At 38.9% G+C, this 26,938-nt stretch overlaps 1 protein-coding gene across 1 annotated transcript in view; it reads left to right on the top strand.

Annotated features, from left to right (window-relative positions):
• FARSB (phenylalanyl-tRNA synthetase subunit beta) overlaps nucleotides 1-26,938 on the top strand; it is a 69,438-nt gene that overhangs the window by 10,584 nt on the left and 31,916 nt on the right. Inside the window, exons 4-15 of the mRNA XM_068967732.1 lie at nucleotides 954-1,023; nucleotides 1,558-1,673; nucleotides 6,482-6,632; nucleotides 7,608-7,716; nucleotides 8,841-8,911; nucleotides 10,760-10,821; nucleotides 11,646-11,697; nucleotides 14,358-14,419; nucleotides 14,695-14,902; nucleotides 15,391-15,471; nucleotides 19,038-19,130; nucleotides 22,297-22,414. Coding sequence (XP_068823833.1) covers nucleotides 954-1,023; nucleotides 1,558-1,673; nucleotides 6,482-6,632; nucleotides 7,608-7,716; nucleotides 8,841-8,911; nucleotides 10,760-10,821; nucleotides 11,646-11,697; nucleotides 14,358-14,419; nucleotides 14,695-14,902; nucleotides 15,391-15,471; nucleotides 19,038-19,130; nucleotides 22,297-22,414 — 1,193 coding nt within the window. The remainder of the gene's footprint in view (nucleotides 1-953; nucleotides 1,024-1,557; nucleotides 1,674-6,481; nucleotides 6,633-7,607; nucleotides 7,717-8,840; nucleotides 8,912-10,759; nucleotides 10,822-11,645; nucleotides 11,698-14,357; nucleotides 14,420-14,694; nucleotides 14,903-15,390; nucleotides 15,472-19,037; nucleotides 19,131-22,296; nucleotides 22,415-26,938) is intronic.

Below are 26,938 nucleotides of genomic sequence, written 5' to 3'. Positions count from 1 at the left end.
CAGGCGTATGGGCTTCAGTAGTTGCGGCATGCGTGCTCAGTAGTTGTGGCCCATGGGCTGAATTGCACCAAGGCGTGTGGAATCTTCCCAGATCAGGGATCGAACCCATGTCCCCTTGCATTGACAGGCAGATTCTTATCCACTATACCACCAGGGAAGTCCAGATGTTTATATTTTAGGGTCAGGGATAATCTCCTTACATTGTGTTTCCCAAACCTGCCTGATAGGAATTTAACAGGCACCTCATATGATTTTTATGATGAGAGAAAATTAGGAAAATGACTTAAAACCTTTGCTGCTCGAAGTGTGGACCAAGGACCAGCATCTGTGACACCTGGAAGCCTGTTAGAACTGCAGAATCTGTTTCTACCCCAGACCTCTTGAATCAGAATATATGCTTTAACAAATTCACCAGTTGATTGTAGGCACCTTGAGGTTTGAAAAGCACTGTTAAATCAATGATTCCCACCCTCGCTTGATATAACAATCACCTGAACTACCTTCAGAATGTACCATTTACCAGGCCTTTCTCTTGAATATCCTGATTCATTAGGTCCAGGTGGGGCCAGACCATCTGTGTCTGTAAGAAGCTCTGTTTTTCTGAGAAGTTCAAACTCTCATGGTTGGAATAAAAGTTAAAGGTTATTTAATCCAGCCCCTCAGCTGATGTTTAAGGGCCTCCATACAGTTTGCTTAATTAAAGGTTTTCTAGTCTCCTGAGATCCAGTGATGATAATATGCATTACCACGAGGCATCGTAGCCCATTTTTAAACAGCTAGAAATGTTAGAATATTTGTTAGGATTTTATTTTTAAATACTCAGCCCAAATTTGATTTGCTGTAACTTTAACCCATTGTCCTACTTCTGTGCATTTTGTATACTTTCTATACACAGAATAAATTAGTTTCAAATGTTTTGATTAGTAATGAACACATTTATTTTAATATTTTAGGATAAAGACTCCGATGTATAAACGGGTAATGCCTAAAGGAGAAGTCCAGAAGTTGATCATCACAGAAGAGGTAATAAGGATCAATTCTTATTTTTCGTTTAAAAACATCCCTTGTGTGTATGTATCTCTAAGGTGGGACAGAGTTGACCCTTCTGCCAAATGTAGTTTTCTTTGATCATTGTATATTTAGCCTCTAGATTGAAAACTGTCATTTTGTTTTTACCAAAAAGTGAAAGGGGACAGCATCTGTTTTCTGTGAATAATTTTGGAAAGTAACATCCAAATGTTTGCTTAAAATACTTTTGAGATAATTATTTAAATTGTGGTATGTTAATAACATTTAGAAAGAAAATCTCTTGGGGAAAGGCTGTTTTGGTAGAAATACTATGAGCAAACTGCTTGAAAGGTTGATTTTTTAAATCAATAATTCAGTAAATTTTCAGAGATCTTGCCGAAATGTAAATTCCATGAGGACAGTGACTTCCTCTTCTATCACCACTGTATTTTACTGTTGATTGAAAATTTGTGACAGCTGACTTTCTATTACAAGATATTATTACAAAGCCTTCATATTTACCATCTCTACTGATAAAATGAATTTCAGACAGCTAAAATACGCCCGTACGCTGTTGCAGCGGTTCTCCGAAACATAAAGTTTACAAAAGATAGATATGACAGCTTCATTGAACTTCAGGAGAAATTACATCAGAACATTTGCAGGTTTGTGAATGTATCTCTTTCTTGGTTGCTTCTCCCTCTTTCTCCTCCTTCCCTCCCCTTCTCTCTTCCTCTTTTCCTCCCTCTTTCCTTTCTTCCCCTGACCCCTGCAGACTTTAAAAAATTTTTTTCTAAAATAAATATATGTGAGAATAACAAGAAAGTTTACTGAAATTTAAATTTAAGTAAGTTTAAATTTGGGGGCTTTCGTGTGGCTCAGATGGTAAAGAATCTACCTGCAATGTGAGAGACCTCAGTTTGATGTCTGGGTTGAGAGGATTCCTTGGAGAAGGGAATGGCAATCCACACCATCTCCCAGAGCTTGCTCAAACTCATGTTCATTGAGTTGGTGATGCCATCCAACCATCTCATCCTCTGTCCTCCGCTTCTTCTCCTGCTTTCTATCTTTTCCAGCATCAGGGTCTTTTCTAATGAGTCAGCTCTTCTCATCATGTGACCAAAGTGTTGGCTCTTCAGCCTCAGCATCAGTCCTTCCAATGAATATTCAGGGTTGATTTCCTTTAAGAATGATTGGTTGGATCTCCTTGCAGTCCAAGGGACTCTCAAGAGTCTTCTCCAACACCACAGTTCAAAAGCATCAATTCTTTGGTGTTCAGCTTCTTTATAGTCTAACTCTCATATCTATGGACTTTCCATATGGCTCAGCAGGTATAGAATCCACCTGCAATGTAGGATACCTGTGTTTGATCCCTCGGTTGGGAAGAACCTCTGGAGAAGGGAAAGGCTACCCACTCCTATTCTGGCCTGGAGAATACCATGGACTGTTTAGTCCATGGGGTCTCAAAGAGTCAGACCCGACTGAACGACTTTCACTTTCTCATATCCATACATGACTGCTGGAAAAACCATAGCTTTAACTATATGGACCTTTGGTGGCAAAGCTTTTTAATATGCTGTCTAGGTTTGTTATAACTTTTCTTCCAAAGAGCAGGTACCTTTTAGATTTTTTAACTGTGTTTTCTCTTTAGAGATTTTTAAATAACTGAATTTTCTTATTCTGTCTTTGACATTGCTATACATCATTTCCCATACAGCTCCCTTTAGTGTGATGATCTTCAGATCAGTTTAATTCCTCAACTCCTAAAGGTCAAAGAAGGTAACAGTGGGAGTCCTTGAACTAATGTCAGTTTTTCAAAAATCCTAATAAAAGTTACTGATAGGAAACATCAGTCTTTGGCTAACATACCAAGTTTTTATATGTGGTCCTAAAATATAGCAACATAAGTTACCTCATACTAATCAAAGGTATGATTAATACTTACATATGTCTTGAATATAAAAGGAAAAAATTCTTATTTTTTAGTAATTGCAGTGATTGCAATTTGGTAAACTGTGGAAACTAAAAGAGGTTTGTGTGCAAGGGATGGGCTGGACACAGGGTTGGGAGGAGACCTTGGGTGTTTTCTGCTGGTGTGAAAAGTATTTTAAAAATAAAACACCTGTGGTTAAGTTCACACAGTTTATTTTCTTGAAACATTTTCGGGTACATGGTAGAAGAAGCTTTTTCTAAGATTCTGAATAACATTTATTCCAAGTTGTTTTATAGAATCTTGAAAATATGTCACTCTTAAGCAAAACAATAAGAATTTAAATATAGTTTCACCATATAGGACAAGATAGAGGATTTCTGATAGGCATTAATATAGCTAGTAAGTACTGGAGCCCTGTTATCTGTTCTGGTCATTTGAAGAATCTAATTTTTTAATCTAAATTGTAAGTTATTTCTTTACTTAATTCAGCTTTAAGTTGTGTTTTATGCAGTATTTCTGGAAATCATGAGCTTTTTCTAAGGGGATTTATAAATTATATCCTAATACTCTGATATGCCAGAGTCAGTAAATCCTAATTTGTATTTTTCAAGAGATATAATCATTTCACTTAAATTATAAGTGATTTATAGTAAACTTTTATTGGCATGAAAGTTGTTGATCTTCCCTTATTATCCTTTAATAGCTACAGTATCTGTATCCATATCGCCTCTTTTATGCCTGGGTCTTCTCTTTCCCCTTTGATCAGTGTAGCTAGAAGTTTTATCTGTTGCTTTAGTGGATATCTTTGTGTGTCAGTTTTCACAGATCTGGCTTTTGGTTTCGCTGATTTTTCTCTGCTTGTGTGTGTGTTTCTGTTTTTGTTGATTGTATAGTGTTCTGTCTAGGGCTAGTTAGTCCTTACTACTGAGGCAAGACCGTGTTCCTACTTCATCCGTGGCCCTGTGAAGGACGGGGTTTTCGGTCTGCGTTGGATGGTCCTTTCCCCTGCCTTGGGTGGTTTCCTCACATGCTCACCCTGACTGACACTCAGCAAGTTCTTGAGGGGCCCTCTGCACATCGCAGAGCTCTCTGTGTAGCTCTGTCATCTCTAGTACTCTGTGTGGGGACCTCTGGCCGCCAGCTTGGTCTCTCTCGGCTCTCAGCTGTGTCTCTTCAACTTCGGGAGTTCACTGGGCTCCTGCCTGACCCCCTTTCCTGCCTTGTGACTTGAAGTCCCTCCAGGCAGTCAGCTGGGCAGTCGTAGGGCTTACCTTACCTGTTTCCTGTCTCTCATCTCCCGTATCTCTTTCCTGTCCTTCATCACCTGAGGTCCAGTGCCGGCCTTGTCTTCCCTCTTTTGTGATTGTGTCAGGCAAGAGAGTCAGTCTAGTCTCTGTTACTCCTGGAAGTATCTAGCAAACTTTTTACTGCAATTATTTTATTGTTTCTCTCTCTAGAATCTCTTTGGTTCCTTTTTAACAAAGTTTCTCTTTTTTTCGCTAGGTTCCTTCAGTTGCTGCTTTTTCACAGCAAGACCTTACCAAAATTTTTGCCAGTATAATAAGTAGAATCTTGATTTCTATTTTTAGTTTTCATATCTTTTTATTTGGGGGATATTAATCCTTTTTCTTTACGTATGTAGTAGACCTTTTCTCTCAGTGTCTTTTGACTTATGGGGTCTTTTGATTGTATAAAGTTTACAATTTGGGTATAGTCAGTATTTATCAGTCTTCCTATATGACTTTTGTGTTTTGTGTCTTAAGGGATGTCCTTCTCCACAGTTTTAATTAAGCATTGTTCATCTATGTTTTCTCTGAATAATGTTTATGGTTCCTTGTTTGTGTATATATATGTGTGTATGTACCTATGTTTGCTCTTTGTTTTTCAAAATGCATAGCTCTCTGATCCATCCAGAATTTTTTTGTGATTGGCTTGAAGTTGAAATTTAGCGACACTTTTGAGATACTGTTTTCGGATTAAAAAACCAACATTAATGTCCAAGAAAACATGGATTTTCTTACTCATGGGTTTATCAGTTGTTGATTTATCTAAACTTACTGGACCATTGTAGTAGCTTTTTTGGTAGTGGTAGTAGTATTTTAAAAATCTGCATGGTGATTTGAAAATCCAGGTCATCTTTAGCAGTGAGTTTTATGGGTTGGTTTGTTGGGAGTATGTTGTGTTTCCGTTTTCATATGCACTGCTTTCTGATTGTGTACAGAATAAATTGTTATGGTAGAGGCTTTTGATTTTGTTCTTTTTCTCTGAGGAGTGGTTTCTGTGGCAGGCCATGGGTATATTTCTACCTGTGCTGACTTCTCAGGTTGTGCAGTGGTAAAGAATCCACCTGCTGATGCCGGAGACGCAGGTTCAATCACTGGGTTGGAAAGATCCCCTGGAGAAGGGAATGGCTACCCATTCCAGTATTCTTGACTGGGATATCTCATGAACAGAGGAGCCTGGCAGGCTACAGTCCATGGGGTTGCAAAGAGTTGGACTCAACTGAGCATGCACACATCTGATGCTAGCATATAAACATGTAACTCATTGAGTACAGTAACACTCCCTCTAGGCTTGTCAACAGCTCTGTTCAAGTCACCCATTAAAATCCTAGTCACCTGTCTTAGAGATTGAACAAAAGATTTATTCAGTTAGTTGATGTATAATGCTGTGTTAATTTGAGAATGAACAAAATTTGTTTCAACAAAATTTCAAAGCTATTTCATAGTTCATGTAATGTGAACTCAACACATTCCTTGATAACTAATGGTTTTATCCATTTGATATTTAGTTTAGACCTGCATAGTCTAAAACACATTTGAAGCCTTCTTAAGAATATCATAAATTCTGATTTCAGTTTCTCTTTTTGGATTGTCTGTTGGAAAGCTTAGAGTGAAATTTGTAATCTTCTGTGATAAGACTGTAGGCCTTGAGATTCTAATTTAGTATTGGCATTGTTCCTGGCTCCATTTTATATTCCTACTTCTGTTTCTTTCTTGCCTACTATATATCTTTAAGTTCCTAAAATTACCTTAAATCCTTAGAACAAATGAAATGAATAGCTCTTGAAATTTCCTTATTCAGTTTTAAAAGTAATTCTCAGTTCTTAAAATTAATTTCCATTAATAAAGCAATATAGCTATGTGACAGGAAATTTAGGAAAATATAGAAAAGCCAAAAAAAACAGAGGAGTTTTTGGGTGGTTTATTCTAACTTAATAAAACATTTATGTTTACTTGAGGACATTAGAGGAAATAGGATAAAGGGAAATATTAAAAAAAAGATAAAGGGTATGTTAATGTCCTATTAATAATAACATAGTACTTGGGAAAACTAGTAGAAGGAATTTCAGCTACTAAAATAATATGTTTTCAGTAGCTTTATAATTTCTTATATTTTTAATGGTTGTAAAGGTGTCATATAGTAACAGACTATTTTAAGGAATTGTCTACAAATAATTTTTAAAAACCTGTAGTCTTAAGTTTTGAGATCTTCAAATCTCTTCTTTTTCTCACTCTCTCTCCCGCTCTCCACATTTAGGAAAAGATCCTTGGTTGCTATTGGTACCCATGATTTGGACTCTTTGTCAGGTCCATTTACTTACACTGCAAAGAAACCTTCTGATATCAAATTCAAGCCTCTAAATAAGAGTAAAGAGTATACAGCCTGTGAACTGATGAACATATACAAGGTAAAGGTTGTTTTATCTTTGCATAAATCATGAAATTCCTCCAAAACCAAGTTATAATTAGGGTGATGTCATGAGTGCTTTTGAAAAAAATAACAGTGTCTGGGCTCCAACCCAGAGATACTGGTTCATTTGATCTAGAGTGAGTTCTGGCTCTAGTTTTATTATTACTTTTTTTAATCCTCTCGATATTTGTAATGTATACCTAGGATCAAGAACCACTTACATAGGTGCTACTGCACTGTAATATTCATATTTATGTATAATTAAAACTCATGCAAATATAAGGCACAATAAGATTTAGCTAGATTTTATGTGTGTGTGTGTGTGTGTGTGTGTGTGATGCACTATTGCAAAGTGCCTGCCTTCCACGATTAGCACTTTTGAGTCCAGCAGTGAAAATGAATTCAGTTGTCACTTTAAACTGCATTTAACAAATAGTAGAAGAGGTAGGTATCTTTTGGGAAAAGCAGCTGTTTATCTAAATAGTTTTGTATGGTTTGTCTTTTGCTTAAGGTGATTCAGGCTTACTCTGCAAATCTGTTTTGAGTCTTGAAAAATAGTTGTGGTCTCATCTTTCCTCAGTGGTAAAGAATCCGCCTGCTAGTGCAGGAGACATAGGTTTGATCCCTGGATTGGAGAGATCTCCTGGAGAAGGGAATGGCGACCCAGTCCAGTATGCTTGCCTGGGAAATCCCTTGGACAGAGGAGCCTGGTGGACCCAGAGTCCATGAGGTCAACAGAAGAGTCGGATATGACTTAGCGACTAAACAACAACTCATCTTTCCTCAGTAGGAGATGAGGCTGTATGAAGATTCTGAGACATTACTTTATATTAGAAAATATCATACATTTAAAACTTTGGGGCATGTTTTGTTATTTTTCTGACCACCCCCCCCCTTTTTATGCTAGGCATGTATGTAAACTAATTATACTGATAGAAATAAGTTAATTTTGTTTGTCTTAATTTTTTTTCAGACTGACAACCAGCTTAAACATTATTTACATATAATTGAAAATAAACCTCTGTACCCAGTTATCTATGATAGCAATGGTGTCGTCCTTTCCATGCCTCCAATCATCAATGGTGAGTTATTTCTTAAGTACCATAGGCGTTTTGCTATTTCCTTCTTAATCTTTAGCATTTCTGTGGAATTCTCAATTGTCTTGGCTGAATCAGTCAGAAGACTCAGTCTGAGAATCTGAGGTCTTTTGTGGATTTTATTGTAATAGTTCTTTTCATTTTTTCAATATTTTACTGGTGATTTTTATATAGTTCATAAATGTATACCTACTTATAAGGCTTCCTTGATAGCTCAGTTGGTAAAGAATCCTCCTTCAATGCAGGATAGCCAAGTTTGATTCCTGGGTCAGGAAGATCTGCTGGAGAAGGGATAGGCTACCCACTCCAGTATTCTTGGACTTCCTTGGTGACTCAGCTGGTAAAGAATCCACCTGCAATGCAGGAGACCCCGCTTTGTTCCCGAGGTTGGGAGGATCACCTGGAGAAGGGAAAAGCTAAGTTTATAAATATGTTCTGGTGCTAGTTCTCTAGATTCTGTTCTTCCAAAAGGTGTCGATATTTTGGTTTTAGCCTGTAATTCATTTCGTTAAAGTGGAATTCTGCTTGGCCTGCTGTTCTACAAATTAAAATTTCAGAACTGAAATTTACCCTCTTAATTTCTTTCTGAAGCTTTTGTTGAGAAGCAACTTGAATGTATTTACGAAATTTAGTGATGTCAAAGCCGTAGATGTTTGCCTTTCTGGAGGTGAGAGGGGGGTTTAGTTGCTTCACAATGGGAAGGAGAAACTTCCTCCTCCATATCTTGGACTCGAGTACTCATCGTGGGCTCTGGAGTGAGCCAGATCCAGGCCCAAATCTTAGCCTTGTTGTTTAATAGCTTGTGATCCTGGGCAGTGAGCTTAATCGTTGAATCTTACTTGTCCTGCCTGCAGCCCTGTCTTAGTGTTATGATGCAAATGAGACGAGGTGGCGTCTGTTAAGCAGCATACTGTGTAATGCACTCTGTAAAGCCTTTTTTAACATTGTTTTTTATTTTGTCTTTATTCTCCAGCTTATAATGGGAGATTAGAATAAAAGTTATGTATCTCCTTACCTCTGAGGTGTCAGCTTGTATTTGTAGAGTTCTTTAGTGCACCTTTATTTCTGAAACTGATTGCTTTGTTGTTACTGTTTTGTGTTTGTTGCAGGAAACCATTCCAAAATAACAGTAAATACGAAAAATGTATTTATTGAGTGCACAGGAACTGACTTCACTAAGGTAAATAAAACTTTTATTTTATTTTTGTTCTGTCAAGATAGATTCTTACCTCTGAGCCAAGACCACGTGACTGAACTTCAAAATTTGTTTATTTTTTAAATGGGACTGTATTTTAGAAATTTAGAAAATGAGAAAGGTGCTTGTGTTCTGTACTTTGGTTGTAGTGTGTGCTAAGTCACTTCAGTCACGTCCTACTCTTTGCAACCCTATGGACTCCAGCCCACCAGGCTCCTCTGTCCATGGGATTCTCCAGGCAAGAACACTGGAGTGGATTGCTGTGCCCTCCTCCAGGGGATCTTGCCAGCCCAGGAATCAAACCAGCATCTCTTACATCTCCTGCACTGGCAGGCGAGTTCTTCACCCACTAGTGCTACCTGGGAAGCCCCTTGGTTATGGTGCTTTCATTCAATTGACAAATGTTTAGTGAGCACCTACTCTCTTTCTCCGATGCCATGAATTTAACAATGAGTTACTTGTTCTTGATTTCAAGGAACTCATCATCTTTGTGAGAGAATTAGCCACATACATTAAAACAGTAAAATTGAGAATGGGATCCACATTGTAATGCCGTCTTTATAAGGAGTTCATCTTAGTTGGCTTAATTTGAATCCTAATTTTGTACTTTTGTGTACTTGGTAAAAAAAAAGAAATTAGGACCAGCTGGCTATAAAGTCTTATTTAGCAAACTGATAAAGAGTTTACACACACACACAAATATATTCAGAAAATCTAGAATACTAGTCATTCACACTTTTCATCACCACATATCAGATTGGAACATCATGACAGCTATTTTCTATAGCATAAGATTTCTTTCCACGTGTTAAGTAAGGCGTAGAGTTAGGTGGTAGTGAAGCAGATTAAGAAAGGTAGACTTGAATGGTTATAACTTTTATATATCAAATGTCGCTGGAGGAGTGCATGGCAACCCACTCCAGTATCCTTGCCCAGAGAGTCCCATGGACAGAGGACCCTGGAAGACTACAGTCCATAGGGTCACACAGGGACAGACATGACTTAGCATGGTATGGCATACCAAATGTACATTCAGAAATAGTGTTAGGTAATATATAATACCTGTTCCTGTTAAAAACTTTTTAAAATTTGTACATTAGCAGACCTTGGTTATCTTTCCAGAAGTTTGTATATAAGTATGAAATATATAAAACGCAAAGCATGTATACCAATGAGATTACTGTGTTTTTTCCTAAGCATTTCTTTTAATTTAAAAATGAACAAATCAATAGGGCCATCACTATGTGCCAAGCATTGTTCTATGTATTTTACACACACACACACACACACACACACACACACACACACACACACACACACACACACACACACACACTCTTTCTCTCTCTCTCTCTCTTAATCTTCATGTTAACCAAATGACGTAGGAACTTTTTTTATGTCTACTTAACAGACAGACTAAGGTACAGTGACAGTAAGTAACTTGTCCCAAATCAGACTGATGGTAAGTGATTGGGCCAGGGATCTGGTGTCTGGCTGCAGAGGCTTATGGGACTGATAAGGTTTACTGCTGTCGTTAGCCATCTGTCTTCTTGAAATCTGGTGAACCCAAGGGAGGGGGGTGGGGGAAATAAATGATTTGTCTCAGTCATGGATTGTAACTCTCAGAGAACTTCATAAATGCAGAACACCTGACAATAAGGTCAGGCCCATTCAAGCTCAGTTTTTATTCCATTTCTTTCTTTAAAATTTGTGTATGCAGGTTCATTTTTATATATTTGGAGACTAAATTATATTAAATATTAATTCATTTCCATTTGAGGGAAGAGAGGATTTTCATGTGTTACTATAATATTGTATTTTTTTCCTTTGCAGGCAAAAATAGTTCTTGATGTCATTGTTACCATGTTCAGTGAATATTGTGAGAATCAGTTTACGTAAGTTCATTTGGTATTTTTATCAATCATTGCCTGTTGTTCTGAAGTCAAAGCACTAGGGTCTTGTGCTAAATATAAAGATAAAAAATACAATTCCTGTAATTGGAATACATAATCTCTTTGGGGAGCTAAGACATGAATTAATAATGTAAAAGGTGATAAGTACTTTAAAAAGTTTCAGTGATGTTCTGGCTGTTTGTAAGGGCACATTACTGCCCTTACAGACCTCTTAGAGGCAGTGACAGGCTTTTTGTAAGGATCACTGGATTTGAGAATATAAACATGGAGCAATAGCAAAAGGAACAGCTGAACAAAGAGAATCATATATAAAAGCATTGTATCTTATATATACCAGTAAGACTACTGTATTTGTTCCAAGGCTAAGTTTTTATATAAAAAATTACTTCCCAAACCTATGTGGCCCTTACTGTATGCTAACATCTTTTTTTTTAAGTTGATTTGCATTTTAGTGGTTGTGTCAGTCAGCTTTCCTTGTATAACAACATGACTCTGGTAAAGCCTGGAACGTGCGTATCAGTATCAGCAGGGAGTTCATCGAGGATGTGTGCTTGGCAGGACTGGGAGATACACTGATCAAGGAGAGACGCAAGAGCCACAGGAAATAGAATAGTAATGTTGGGTCTTGGGAGGATTAATCTAGACAGCAGTGTGGGACACGAATAGACTGTGTTGATTCTACAGTTGTAGACCAAGGGAACGTTGTGTTAACCTCATGCATTCCTAGAATGTATGGCTCTTTTTTCCCTGTTAGGTTTTTGTTTTTATTTTTTTAATTCTATTTCTGTCTTTATTTTTGTTTTCAGGGTTGAAGCAGCTGAGGTCGTTTTTCCTAATGGAAAATTACATACCTTTCCAGTAAGTATAGAAGTGACTTGATGGTGATGACTTTGACAACAGTAGCAGCAATGATAATAGATATAGAGTGCTTGTGGTCTTTCTGTGAGTCCATCTACCCACCTACATGCCAGGCGTGATGCCATGTGCATCACGTGGCCTTAATCTTCACATTAACCCTATAAGGTTGGGTGCCACTATTAGGCCCTTGACCTTGAGATGTTAAATAGCTTGCTTGCCTATTACTATTGGTGGAGCTAGTGGCTTGCCTGCCTTATTACTAGTGGTAGAGCTAAGATTTAAGCTTGACAGTCCCAACACTATTTTATAGCACACTTCACTCCTGACACACTCCGTTATATCACAGGAGTTATACACTGTAATTCCTGTGGTTTATACCCTTATCAACTAGGTAACTGGGTAATTTATAGTTTCACCCCTTTTAAGGTTATACCAACTTGATAGACATGAGTTTGAACAAGCTCCGGGAGTTGATGATGGACAGGGAAGCCTGGTGTGTTACAGTCCATGGGGTTGCAAAGAGTCAGACACAGCTGAGCAACTGAACTGAAGGTTACTCAGCCTTTCAAACTTAGTCTATTCACATTTGATTTACCAGTTGCGAAAGGCCATCACTGTAACTAATAAAATTACATCTAGATGTGTTAATAAAACTAATTTGCTAGTAAGCAAAATTACTGTGAAGATACAGGATCTTGATAAAAAATTCAAACTAGCATTCTTAAACAACTGAGCTTCTTTCCCCCAAGATGGCTTCGCATACACAGGGTGGCCACTCTAACACATTCTTTCAGTGTCACTGTCAGTCTGGTTCTGATTCAGTGAGGACATTCTTTGATGAGCTCTTTATCTTTGGATTTTTCACAATTCCTCTATTACTTATGAGGTGAGTCAGAGCCCAGAATAGTTTCTGCTATTCAAATGGTTTTTAGAGTAGATAAAACCTGCCAAGATCAAAACCTTTCCCTTCCTGAAAACATTAGTATTTGGCATCGTATATTATTCTAGAGTATTTATTATAATTCGAAACAAATGTATAACTGTAGAAAGAAAATATTAGTCGCTCAGTCATGTCTGACTCTTTGCGACCGAATGGACTGTAGCCCACTGGACTCCTCTGTCCGTTGGCTTTTCCAGGCAGTACCAGAGTGCGTTGCCATTTTCCAGGGGAATCTTCCTGACCCAGGGATTGAACCTGGGTCTCCTGCATTGCCAGGCAGATTCTTTACTGTCTGAGCCACTAGGGAAGCATAACTGAAATTTTGGGCTGTAGCTATTTTTTGTTTTTTTTAATTGATTTTAGTTACTGTTACCAGTTAGCCTTTTTTATGTAACTACCCCAAGATTTACTGACTTAAGACAAGAATTATTTGTTTGTATCATGGTTCTGTGGTCAGCTGGGTAGTCTCCTAGGCTCGTCCCTGCCAGGCTCCTTCAGCTGGTCGGTCGGCTTGGCAGCTGGACGACCTGGGTCGTCCTCTCTTTCATGTTGCTTCTTGGCAGTGGGGCAAACAGGTCAAGTGTCTCGTCACCCAGCAACCTAACTTGGATTTCTTTACCTAGTGGTGGTTACACTTGGGTTGTAATGATGCTTCTGCTCTCAGAACTGCATTTTTTAGAAAATTTTGTATTGGGGTATAGCCAATTAGCAAGCAATGAATGTTGTGGTAGTTTCAGGTGAACAGCAAAGGGACTCAGCTATGCATATACATGTATCCATTCTCCCCCAAACTCCTCTCCCATCCAGGCTGCCCCATTAACAGTGAGCAGAGTTCTGTGTGCTATACTGTAGGTCCTTGTTGGCTATCCATTTTAAATACAGTAGTGTGTACACATCCGTCCCAAACTCCCTAACTATCCCTGCCCTTCAGCCTTCCCCCTGGCAACCCTAACCTGAGAACGGCATTTTGATTAGCAGGACTCTGGCCCACTGTCCTTACCTGAGTCCAAACAGGTGTTAAATTTATGGCCCTTTTGCTAGGGGCAGTTAAACTTCTGAGAATAATTCAGTGATAAGAAATACTCATAGGTAAAGCCTGGATTTTATGTGTGTGTGTTCCTGTCTCACAAGGTAGAGTTGTGTACTGTTTGAAGGAGAGTGAGGGCTAGTTCATCAGATGCTCCCAGGCCGGCTGGCTCCTGGAGCACGTTGATAGCTCGGACTGGAGCCTGGTTCCGTTCCCCGCCCCCTTAAAAAAAAAAAAAAAGAAGAGGAATGACTTCATAATACTCTTGGATTTAGTATGCTGGATAGTACAGTGCAATACATGAGTTATTCTTTTTTGGTCATAAACACCTACTTGCATGAGAGGAAATTGAAAGTCTTCAGCAGGATTTGTAAGCAGTGTAGAAATGATGTAATGCACCAGTATTTTGCTGAGGAAAATGGTGATTGACCATATAAAAGCAAAACACGTTTGGCATTTTGTAACATTTCTAAGCTTCTGGTTGTCTACGAATATCAATAGAATGTTCATTTACGAATATGATGTAGCAACTCATGTTCTGAAATACCTAGTTTACTTTTGATGTCTGGCTCTAATGGCAGTTGCTTGGTGGGGGTTAATGAAACTGCAACAACAACAAATTGAATTAGAAAGAAGCTAAGGCTGTATCTGGCAGAAGTGATTTAAGCTTCTCCGACTCTTTCTCTCTCTTAGGAACTGGCTTATCGAAAGGAGATGGTGAGAGCTGACCTAATTAACAAAAAAGTTGGGATCAGGTACACTCTGCATGCTTCATTTATTTATTTACTGTTGAATTCAAGAATGAAGTGCACACATGACTGCTTAATTTTTCCTGAATGAATGCTTAGAGAGGTTTTTCTGTCCCTTCAGAGAAAGTTAAGTGATGACAGAACCTCAGTTAGGATGTCGGGGGTCTTTTGGAATTCACAAAGACAGATTACTGTTTCAGGTAGTAGCATATTTTAAAACCAAATATAAACACGTTTTAAATAATCCAATGACATTTATGGTTTGTATGTTCTTGTTTCAGAGAAACTCCAGAAAATCTTGCTAAGCTTCTGACCAGGATGTGTTTAAAGTCGGAAGTCATAGGCGATGGGAATCAGATCGAGGTTGAAATCCCTCCGACCAGAGCTGACATTATCCACGCCTGTGATATCATAGAAGACGCAGCTATTGCTTATGGATATAACAACATTCAGATGACTCTGCCGAAAACGTACACCATAGCTAATCAAGTAAGATTGCACCCTTAAATAAACACTCCTTATTGTTAGAAACTGATTATTGAATGCCAGGAAGGCTTGGAGAGAAACAGAGCCTAGGAATTAAGCAGTCTTGGACATGCTTTGCTCTGAGAGGCATTTGCTGTGGAGAGGATACAAAACAGATGCCCCATTGATTAGAGTTCGTTAAAAACCTGTGATGACTGGCTCTTTGAAGAAAGACAGGTTTTGAGTTTGGAGCCCTCCTTGCGTCTCTAAGTAGGAGGTTCATTTTCTGATCCTGGGCCTGAAGGCAGAATGGTGTGTGGGGGAGAGCGAGGGAGGGTTTTTACCTTGAAGGAGGGGTGGTGGGGTGGGGGGGAGGGGATGGTGAGGTAGCACAGTAATGATGGGACTAGAACATATTAGGGTGGAAGGGCGGTTTCCTTTAAATGACAAGTTTTATAATTTTTTTTTTAAGTGGGAAATTTTGTTGAAGTGAAATGATTTCCTTCCCCCAGTTTCCCCTAAATAAACTCACAGAACTCCTGAGACAGGACATGGCAGCTGCCGGATTCACCGAAGCACTTACCTTTGCTCTGGTATGTTGTACACGTGTTTTCTGTCCTGCTAATGGTTTTCTTTAACTCTCTAGATTCCTTGTTCCGTGATGCTTTACATGAATTTATTAAGACTTACAAAATTTCCAAGCTCTAGAAGAATAACTTTTGTTACTTAGAGATTGTATAATTTCTGATACAGAAACGAAGATTTCTTTACTTAGTCACAGAAAAGCGTGAAGGACTAAACTAGTATCTGAGATGACAGACGACAGTGTATTTTAGAGTTTCATGTCATTGTTGAGGGCTCACGGTGAATTTCGTAACCAGAGTTATTACATTAAAATTTTTAGTCTTGATTCAGTTGTGGTGTGCCCGCTAGATGCCGCCCTGGTTGAGGGCTTGTGGACTGTTCCACATTAAACTTGTTTCTTTGTCTTTGAACATGTTCACAAACATTTGCTTTGAGTTGAAAAGCTGACATAAAAGGCCTGAATCAGGAAATGAATTTTATTACAAAATCAGACGGAAATCTCCTTGCCCCAGCAGATTGACCATTTGAAGGAAGGGAAATGTGTGTGCAATTTGTAGTTTCTTTTTCTCTTTTGCTGAGCTTTTCTGTGGTGCCCACAGGATAGTTCTTGAGAATTCAAGTCCGTTAGCGACGTAGGGTAAAAACCAAAACAACCAGGAAAGCTCCCCCCAACTCAATTCCAGCCCTAAAGTTCTCAGACTTTGATTTGCAGAAGAAAAGTAGTGGGAGTCACGACCAGTACATGGAGGGTTGGTGCGGCGATGCGGCCTGTCTCACGTCATTTTATTGATCATTTGTAATTCGTAGGATGTTCATGTTGGGAGGGACCTTCCAGACCTAGTCGGCTTAGTCGTTTCTCTGGCTTAGCAAGTCGTTCATTGAACAATATTTATGGAACATCTGTTATATGCCAGGTACTGCACTGGTGTCAGAGCCTGGGGCTGAGAGAATAAGCACCCGGCAATGCATACACAGAGAGCAGCAGTGTGACCAAAATCTGGCCTTTTCACTTCTAGAGGAGTGCTTTTTCCTTAGGTCGGACTGTGAAGGAACATTAGGTTTGAATACGGTGTTCATATATATGGACCATATATACATATGCTGTCAGGAACAGCAATGATTTCATGTAAAATGATACACACAGAAAGTTGCATAAGGAAATGAGTTTTTTTTGAAAGTGTGTTGTTTTTTTAAATTACAGTAAGTGGCAAGGGAAGTGACTTTGTAAGTACATAGCCCCACGCATCTCAGGGGAGACCAGTACCTACACTGCAAAGAGAATGGGTCTGGTGTGAAGGGCTTTATGTCTGAGATTCTGTCTCTCAGGGCAGCCCTGTGAAGTAGGTGTTTCTGTCTCTCACAGCAGTTAATTGAGGTAACCTGCTCCACTCCATGCAGCCAGTTGGCTGTGCACCAGGGATTCCAGACCAGGTCTGGCTACACCCCAGGCCTGTGACTGATGGACTCCCACTAGGAGTCCATTCAGCTGTCCCAGGTCATGTCAATACATTGTCACAGTTCAGGGTGGGAGAAGTTAGGTGCTAGAGAGTTTCAGATTTGTAGTAACAGTTTTCCTATAGGAATGTCAACATTACAGATATTTATGGTTACATACTTTATGAGCAGACCTTACGGAGCCTTATATATCTAGTTTTGCATGAGAATAACAGCCCTTCTTTTCATAAAACTCAGCCCTTGATTTCCCAAGCATAAGTACCTCACATAGCATCATGATTTCTGCTATATTTCCAAAAGTAGTAATATTTTCTTTTATGTTAGCTCACTTTTAAAACTAAAAACCTTCTTTAACCTTATTATAAGAATAGTATTCATAAAAATTATGAGCTTCATTTACTCGATACATTTTTTTCTAGCATTTTAAAACACATAAATATTAACATTGATAAACATTTCATCCTGTATACCCCACTACTACCCCTTCAGGATACCTGATTTAAATTTCTTCTTATCTCTGTCCTTTGTCATCCATCATAACAATAAAATAGAAGTCACTCAGATACCTAGCTGGGTAAGCTGTGTGTCTGTGGGGCCATTTTCATTTATACAGACAGTACTGGTTCTGTTTGAGAATAGATAGCATCGTGTTAATTGCGTTTCCTAGTTGATTGGTCACATTGTATCTAAATCTTGTTTTAAAAATTTCTCCATGTTATGGAGGAAAAAACGTTTATTCCCAGTGTGCCTGCCGCTGTTCCCCACCACTGCAGCTGTGGTGGTTCAGGAGCTCTTTTCTGCTGTGCCTGAATGTGTCTTCAGAATCTTTTCCAAAAGAGTGAAGCAGAAGTCTTCAGAACTGACAGTGGCATAAAATCCATCTAAACCCATTCGTTTTTTCTAAGTGAAATACAGACCACTAGTCCTTGACAATTTTGTAGAACAGTGCAATGAATATCACCCAATGTTGGAAAACATAAAAGAGTAATCTGATGATACATCAGTTTTCAAGTTAATTTTTAAACTCAGAATGTTAGCATTAAAACATGTGATAATTGTTTATTCTTAATAGTGAATTATTACCATCATTAATGGGCTTCCCTGGTAGTTCCAATGGTAAAGAACCCGCCTGCAGTGCAACAGGCCTGAGTTTGATTACTGGGTCGGGAAGATCCCCTGGAGAAGGAAATGGGAACCCATTTCAGTATTCTTGCCTAGAGAATCCCCATGGACAGAGGAGCCTGGTGGGCTACAGTCCGTGGGGCCGCAAGAGCCAGACACGACTTAGTGACTAAACCACCACTGCCAGTCATCATTAATATTTTTTGATCACTTACTTTGTGCCAAGCATTCTATTTCTTTATCTCATTACATTTATTTGACTTGCTGTATCTCCTAGTCATTGAGTTTTATTTTCATAATTCTGCCTACCATCCTGGTTTTTAAGAGTGAGTGGTGGGTGAGTGGGTTTTGGTAGGTGAGTGCTTAGGAGTTTCTTTATGACCCGGAGCTTCATCAAGCACGTATGCACAGAAGTTAAATGATGTAACTCAGGCCACTTGAATTCTTTTCTCAGTTCCACCCACTGTTCTGCCACAAGTCAGTGTGGATTTTGCAGAGGTTACAATAGTAGTCAAAACAGAAAGCTGTGTGAACACCAAGGAGGGAGAGAATTTCTTCCTGGAGTCATTAGGGATATTTTTATGGAAGAGATGTCTTTTAAGTAGAATCTTGGTGGGAGGTGGTAGACACAAGTTGGGCGGGAAGGCATTTCAGGTAAAGGTATGGAAAAGTAAACAGTTCAGGGAATGAGAAGGGAATTGTCGGAGATTGGACTGCTAAGGTCAATGTAGGAGGGCCCAAGTACAGGCTGTACCACCAACTCCATGTGAAAAAATGTGCTTTAGCTCTGCTCCATGGTTAGAACTCTGGTAAGGGAACTATTAATGTTGAATTGCATCTGCTGTGGACCTGAATGTAATTGAAATATGCTTATTCTTGGTTTACTCATTTATATCTTCTGCATCGCCATGAGACCATTACAAGTTGTTACAGCATTACATACTTTAAGGTTTAGTCACTGTGTTTCCATATTGATCTATTTTCATGTATTCCTTAGTGTTCCCAAGAAGATATTGCTGACAAACTGGGTATGGATATCTCTGCAACCAAGGCTGTCCACATAAGTAATCCTAAAACAGCCGAATTCCAGGTAAGGGTTTTAAGTAGATAAGAAAATGGGTAAAAACTGAGAGGAAGTACATGAGTTATGAAGTCTTGTCAGTTGTTTTATCTCAGGGGGCAGAATTTTAGAGCTTCTTTAGAATCTCTTCTTGGATAAGTTTATGTTGGGTTCTTATATACTTTGCTGACAAAACTTCTTAGGACATTTTATAATCTTTTCTTGATTAGCTGTATAGGTGGTTCTTATTTGCTTAGTGCTAACTAGCCCATCCTTTCTTATCTCAACTTTTCATTTCACAATTAATTAAAAAAAAATATTTTCAGGTTTCACCTCTTTTCTACCTGTGTATGAGTGAATCAACACCTGTTCCCAGAGCCTCCATTAAGTCTTTCGCTTTGAAATGAGTCGTTATACCAGTTCTAGACTCTGCTGACTGTGCCTTTCATTGTGATTGTCTCGTGTTTTGGCAGTTTCATGTCAAGGTTATGATACATATTTAAATGAGAGTGATGCTCCCTTAGAAGTAAATGTTAAGTGATATACATTATAGATTAGTGCACAAACTATAAAAAGAGCATTTCAAAGTTATAATGTCTTATTAATAAGTTTGAATTGTCTTATCTTTCATACTTTAATAAGCTCACTCTTTTTTCTTATGTATGCATATCTGTGATTTGTCTGGGCTTCCCCCATGGCTCAGCAGTAAAGAATCCACCTGCCAATGCAGGAGACGTGAGTTCGACCCTTGGGTTGGGAAGATCCCCTGAAGGAGGGCACAGCAACCCACTCCAGTTTTCTTACCTGGAGAATCCCATGGACAGAGGAGCCTGGCAGGCTACAGACCATGCAGTTGCAAAAACTCAGATACAACTGAAGCAACTGAGCATGCATGCATGATTTGTTTAACTGAGGCTTTAGAGAAGATCATGTCTATTAGATTCATTCTGGCATCAAAGGGAATGTTAGAATTGGAAAGAAATTCTTTTAAGAAAGTTAATTTCATCTGAATTTTGTGATTTGTGAGTTTCTTTGGATCTTGATTTTCACTTTTAAAAGTAGTAGCTGAATTAGTTTTTGACATTCTAAAGTTCTAAAAATGTTAAAATTTAGATTTTTTTTTAAAAGTTAGATTTAATCAGTAGAACTACTTACAAGTAGAACAGAGAAGCCTAATGCGCTGCAGTCCATGGGGTCACAGTCTGACATGACTGAGTGACTGAAGAGCAACCAAATGTGCAGATTAGAGCTAAACTAAGTAACTAATTGGCAATAATATGCATCAAGGACTTGAGTTCTGTCTCTGTATTGAGTGTCAAAACTTTGAAAAATCCTTATGCTAGTTTAGAAGGATTGTAGTAATGAGTTTATATATTTTGTTTTCTGAGGCCCACTGGCTTTTGTAAGATGTCGTAGGTGTTCTTTTTAATAAGAGGTACTCAAATTCATTTGGATAGAATGGAACAGGTGTTGATTCACTCATTATAAGTGGGTGGAAATTTTTCAGTAAATCTTAATGGATTTTTGAGTGTTTTTCCAAGTGTTTTTTTTTTTCTTCTAGGTTCACTTATCAAGCTTGATAGATATCTTACAGTGTGATAATGTTAGGTTCTTTAGGGTTTACATCCTGCCTATTTTATATAAGTGGAAAGAAAATAAATCAGAAGCACATTAAACGTCACTGTAAATAGCTGTACTTTAGCATGCATAAGAATCAATATTTCTCCGTTAAATACATGAGAGATGAGAGTCTGTGTGTTAGATTTGGCAGATTCTGTATTTTACCGTCACTTTACGAATAGCTATGTCCTACCATTACTAATGTGGCTAACAAATTATATTTATTTATGGTTAAAATAAATGTACATTGTTCATGGTCTTCTATCAGCTTATTGTCTAAGCTTATTCTTTCTTTTGCTCAATTCTTAACTTTGGGCTATTTTTTGGTAGTAGATATGTTAGAAAATGGATGAAATAAGAGAAGTGTTATTTATTGAAGTATGTGAAATTTAACTATAATTGTAAAGACAATTACAGAATATTACCATACCCCCTTAAATTAACAATAGTATTCCTAATATCCTTAAATATCTAATTATTGTTCAAATTTTCTCAAGGTTCTTTTATTTTTTTTAATTTTTTAATTAAAAGATAATTGCTTTATAGAATTTTGTTGTTTTCTGTCAAACCTCCACATGAGTCAGCCATAGGTATACATATGTCCCCTCCCTCTCATTTTAATTGTTTGTTTGATTTGGGATTCAAATGAAGTTCATACTTCAATGTGATATTGATTGATGTGCTTCTTAGTCTCTCTTAATCCACAGGTTGTCCCTCCATCCATTCCTCTCTTCCTCTGTCTCTTCCTCCTTTCACTTTGTGGAAGAAACTGGATCACTTACCCTGTGGAGTTCTCACATTTAGGGTTTTGCTGACTATATTTTGGTGGTCCCCTTATCAGTTCAGTTCTGTTCAGTTGCTCAGTCGTGTCCGACTCTTTGCCACCCCATGAATCGCAGCACGCCAGGCCTCCCTGTCCATCACCAACTCCCGGAGTTCACTCAGACTCACGTCCATCGAGTCCATGATGCCATCCAGCCATCTCATCCTCTGTCGTCCCCTTCTCCTCCTGCCCCCAATCCCTCCCAGCATCAGAATCTTTTCCAGTGAGTCAACTCTTTGCATGAGGTGGCCAAAGTACTGGAGTTTCAGCTTTAGCATCATTCCTTCCAAAGAACACCCAAGGCTGATCTCCTTCAGAATGGACTGGTTGGATCTTCATTAAGAATGAAATAACTATGCACGTTTTGCTGTTTGTTTTGGCTACTAAGCTGAAAACTGTGGTCATATAGCAGCTCATGGCAGCTTCATGGTTTTTTGTAGTGCCTACGTATTTGTATCCTGTTTTCCTCATTGTCCAGGTATTTTTTTATTGCATTTACATTTTCCCTGGTCCTAGTTTTTAAACATGTGATTTAATTTATGTTTAATCTATATAAAATATTTGTATTTTTTGTAATCTACTTCAATTACTTTGTGAAATAAAGCAGAACATGAAGTCCTGAAATTAAAAATTAAAAATGACTGGGATATTTAGGCATTGCATTTTCCAAAAGTCTTCCTGTGAGACCACAAAGTCTTGAGCTGAACATTTAATTCCTATTTGGTCAGTGCAATTTCACGTCTTCTCCTGCAGGTGGCACGCACGACCCTTCTTCCTGGCCTCCTCAAGACCCTAGCTGCCAATCGGAAGATGCCACTTCCTCTGAAGCTGTTTGAAATCTCTGACATTGTAATAAAAGATTCTAGCAGAGGTAAGAATGAGTCACCTTTGATTTGTATATTTAAAGCATTTTTTATTATGAAAATTTCAACTGTATATAAAAGTAGAGAAAATAATGTAACTACTCCTGTGATTCCAGCACCCAGCTTCAACAGTTATCAACACACACGTGGCCAGGCTTCCTTCATGTCTACTGCAACCCATTGCCCCATATTAGAGTAGTGTAAATCCTAGACATCATATAATTTCAGCAGCAAACACTTTAGTTTCTGTTTCTGAAAGATAAGGAATATCACTGGTTTGGCTTTTTTTTTTTTTAATAACCCAACACTGTTATTATATTATATCATTAAATATCTAGCTAGTGTTTGAATTTTTCCAGTTGTTTCATAAATTTAATTTTCATTACTGATTTGTGTGAATCAATTCAAGCAAGGGCCAGCTACTTGACTGTAGTATCTCTTATTTTTAATAGGAAACAAATTTTAACTGAATTTAGTAATATTTATGAAGAGCCCTATTAAAACCTCAACCTGAAAAGCACTGCGGAGTACTTTTTTCCTTATGTTGTGATTTATATGTGTATCATTTTGACATACTTTATATCTTACCATTCTGGTTTAGCAGTGATTGTTCCTATCAGTGTTGTCCAGTGATTATAAATCTGTTTTACCAGTTTTTGCTTCTTTTGAGTATGGTCTGATCTTGTTAGTACAGCAGGTTGTTTCATCTAGTATTTGGAATATAGTGGTTATTTAATAAATATATTAAGTATGTATTAAGTACTTAAACCTGATTTCCCAGAAAGCCAGTCTCATTCAGCTTTCTCCATATCTTCAGCTTTATATTAAAGTTTGACTTGACTGTTTGGAGTTGGTGAGCAGTGCCCTGAAAGGACTAAATGACTGGCAGTGTTTCTTTTGAGTCCCTGGATTTAACCGCTGAAGTCCCAGCAGTATTTATTCAGTCTACTGTAGACTCTGCAGAATTCAGTGTGTTGCTCTGAATCAGTTCACAAAAGAAGAGGCCTTTTCCTCAGTTTCTCCTGAAGAGGACAGTATGGTGTCATTGTGACTACCAGAAAGTAGTCAAGAACCACTGACTGTAAACCGGCCTGTGTTAGAGGTACAGCCATCTTGAGTGTTTGTGGTGGACTGTCCATCGCAAACCTTCCAGCCAAAGGCTGGATTCCGTCTGCTCCCCAGTATGTAGCCTGTCTTCAGTTAACAGTGTCACCGTGCGTTTGTACAGTGCTTTTTGCCTTTCAAAAAAAGTTTTTTTAAGGTACTTTCTCTTTTTTGATTGTTAAAACATCTCAGAGGCAAGTGGGACAAAATATTGTCCCCATTTAATATGCTGGAAAATTAAGACAAAAAACTGGTAATTTGTTCAGAGTCACTTAAAAATGAGGAACTTAGGGCTCGGCCAGGATTTTGGTCTCAGTGCTCATATCCTTAGAGAATAAAAGTTCATTTTCATATCAGTCCCTGTAGAATGTTCTTTGGGTGATAAATCTGCTGTAACAGAAAAGACATCTTCAGTGCCAGCTGCAAATAGTTTTGAGGGTTCTTACTGCCTCTAACCATCCTTTGGTATAGATAACTGAGAATTTGTTATTATCCCAACGTCAATTTTTTCTGTTAACTTTGACTTGTTATCTATCATACTAGTTCTTTGAGTTTTCTGTTTTCATCCTTGATGATCCATTCATATTTCTAAATATAGCTGCTGCTGCTGCTAAGTCGCTTCAGTCGTCTCCGATTCTGTGAAGTGGGTTGCCATTTCCTTCTCCAGTGCATGAAAGTGAAAAGTGAAAGTGAAGTCGCTCTGACTCTTAGTGACCCCATGGACTGCAGCCTACTAGGCTCCTTCATCCATGGGATTTTCCAGGCAAGAGTACTGGAGTGGGGTGCCATTGCTTTCTAAATATAGGGTTAGGTTAATTACTTGAGATTTCGTCAAAAGTTCTGTAATACTATTTCAGCACCAGGCCTCTTCCCTAGTAGCAGAGGCTCCTTGCGGGGCTCCCCTGCTCTCAGGCAGGCAACTTGGAGCCTGGAGGGTGTGGGTGAGAGGCGAGCTGCGGTCCCCACAGTTGCCATGGGCAGGCTTTACCATAGGTGTGGAGCATTTCACTCTACTGCGGTGCTGGGTAGGGTGCCTTTGCTGGGTTTCTTTTTCTCTGTGTTTCTTGGAAAGGCCCCAAGGCCTATGCGTGGAGGTTGAAAGAGAGTTGTTCTTAAATATGAGTGCCATAGGCCATCATTGTACCAATCCCCCTGGTGATGCTTCAGAAACCCCATCCATATATGTACTTCTTAACTTGAAGATTTGTATTTCTGCTGCACTTTTGTTTCCTCAGAAAGACTAGTTCTTCTCTCTGCAGCAGACCTCTTTTATAATGGTGTTTAGTCGTGATCATTCTGCTCTGTTTTCCACATCAATCCATTTTTTAACTGCTACTACTTTGGTCTTGCACCATTATGGCTTATTCTTTTTCCTTAAAATTTTCTGTCATACCAATGGCATTCGAGGAAGAAAGAAGGGGTAAATGTGCTCAGGAAGTCTACCATCTTGAAAACATAGGTTTGCTTTAATTTATGTGGCGTGTGTTTCCTGTTTAGGTAGGCCTGGATTCTGTTTCATAGCAAAAGAAGCGTTTCTGGTGGATTATTCTCACTGTGGACCTGTTGCCTCCCTGCCTGTCATCTGCTGTGCAGAGAGGACTCTGCAGGAGAGGCAGCCCGGCTCCGCAGGTCCTCGAGGGACTCTGCAGCCAGAGCGCCCGCATTTGAGCCCTGGTTCTGCCATTTGTTGTTCTGTTGCTAAGTCATATCCAACTCCCTGTAACCCCGTGGACTGCATGCAGCATGTCAGGATTCCCTGTCTTTCACTATTTCCCGGAGCTTGCTCAAACTCATGTCCATTGAGTCAGTGATGCCATCCAACCCATCTCATTCTCTGTCGGTCTTACCAGCTGCTTAACTTTAGACAGTTTAATTTTTCATTGCCTCAGTTTCCTTATCTGTACAGTGAGAACAACAATAGAACTTTATTCATGAGATTTGTTGTAAAAGTTAAGCCACATAGAAAGTTGCAGCCACATAATAAGCACTGTTTAGTGTGTGCTCTGTCAGGGTATTAGCAGTCCCTAAGGCCAGATACCTAGCATCTTGAGGTCTCTGGAAATTTTGAGAATGAATTAAAAATTGGCTCGTCATTAAAGGCTTAAGACAAGTGGGACTCACTTTTATCCAAACTTTTGACTTAATTGGTTTTTCTTCTGTTGTACACTTTTTTTTTTTTTTTTTTAAGGAAAAGAAAACCCAAACATACTGTGGGAATTTACTTAAAATAAGAAGGTTGGTTTTTAGCAGTTTATCACCCACTTCTTTTCAATGAATTAGTGGTGTTTTTACTGTCTCTCAAACCAGGAATCTTCTCTCTTTTGGATTTACATTAGCGAATTCCTCCTAAATAATGAAACAGTTTTGAAGAAAAAAATCTAGATCATCAAAGGTAAAATGATAGAGCAGTCTTCCAGTTAGCTATAAAAATGTCCCAGCTTTTCACTGGTGAGGGCAGTACTCAAACTATTGATTGAAAAAGGGTGAAGGTGTGTGGGAAGAGTGGTCAAGACATTCTCATTCGTTGTACTGCTTGAATGTATTTTTCAAGTTCCTTTTCTTCGCCAGGGACCTGCTTGGAATGAGAGAAAGGTTGCCAGCTTTGAGACAGACCAGTGAACAGTTTTTACAGGTGGTGTTGCAAGGGAGTGTGTAAGACACCCTGATCACACAGAGAAGGGAGTGATAACTGCCACTAACTGGTTTTGTGATGTTAGGGAAAGCCCAGCTCTCAGCGTCCCTTCAGTTTTGTGTAGCCAAGCATGTCTTCCAAGATGGAAATGGAAAGGGACTCTGTGCTGGAGTCAGTGTGACTCCCACAAATTCTGTCTGGCCTGCATTCCTGTAAGAGTGGATGAAAGCCCCTCAGCCCCCATTTGACCTCATCAGAGAGTTTCGTATGCCATTGTGGACTTTTCCACTGTCCATGACATGGGGCTGGCATCCTGCCCAGTGAGAGACTCGGGCACCCTCCTCAGTGAGGGTTTCCCCTCTGAGTCAGACACACTCTTGTTCTTTGAAGCTGAGCTCGTCACTGCATTTGTTGAATCATAAGATCTGCAGTTGCTGCAACGTTTAAAAAAAAAAAAATTAGTCCTGACTCAAGGGACTAAGCTGATTTATCCTTTTTAATGGGTAGAGTGATGTGTGTCTCTGAAACGAGAAGTTAAATGTAGACTCTGCTGTGGGGTAAATTATCAGCTTTATTGTAACAACGAAGCCCAATAGAGGCTGAACTGAAACCATCAGATCAGACTGCCGTGTGACTAACTGGTCTTTTTCAGTTGTTACGTTTGTCTTTTCAGTGTGGAGGAGAAACTCCAGACAATAGTAGAAGATCACTTCAGAAGAGCAGTTGTGGAGTGGGATTGCTAACCTTTGTGCCCACAAATGCAAATATATTTTGCCAAGTCCCACACTCTGGCTTT

This window comes from Capricornis sumatraensis, chromosome 3 (assembly GCF_032405125.1).
Source record: "Capricornis sumatraensis isolate serow.1 chromosome 3, serow.2, whole genome shotgun sequence".
Classification (NCBI taxonomy): domain Eukaryota; kingdom Metazoa; phylum Chordata; class Mammalia; order Artiodactyla; family Bovidae; genus Capricornis; species Capricornis sumatraensis.
This window is presented reverse-complemented; position numbering and strand designations above follow the sequence as displayed.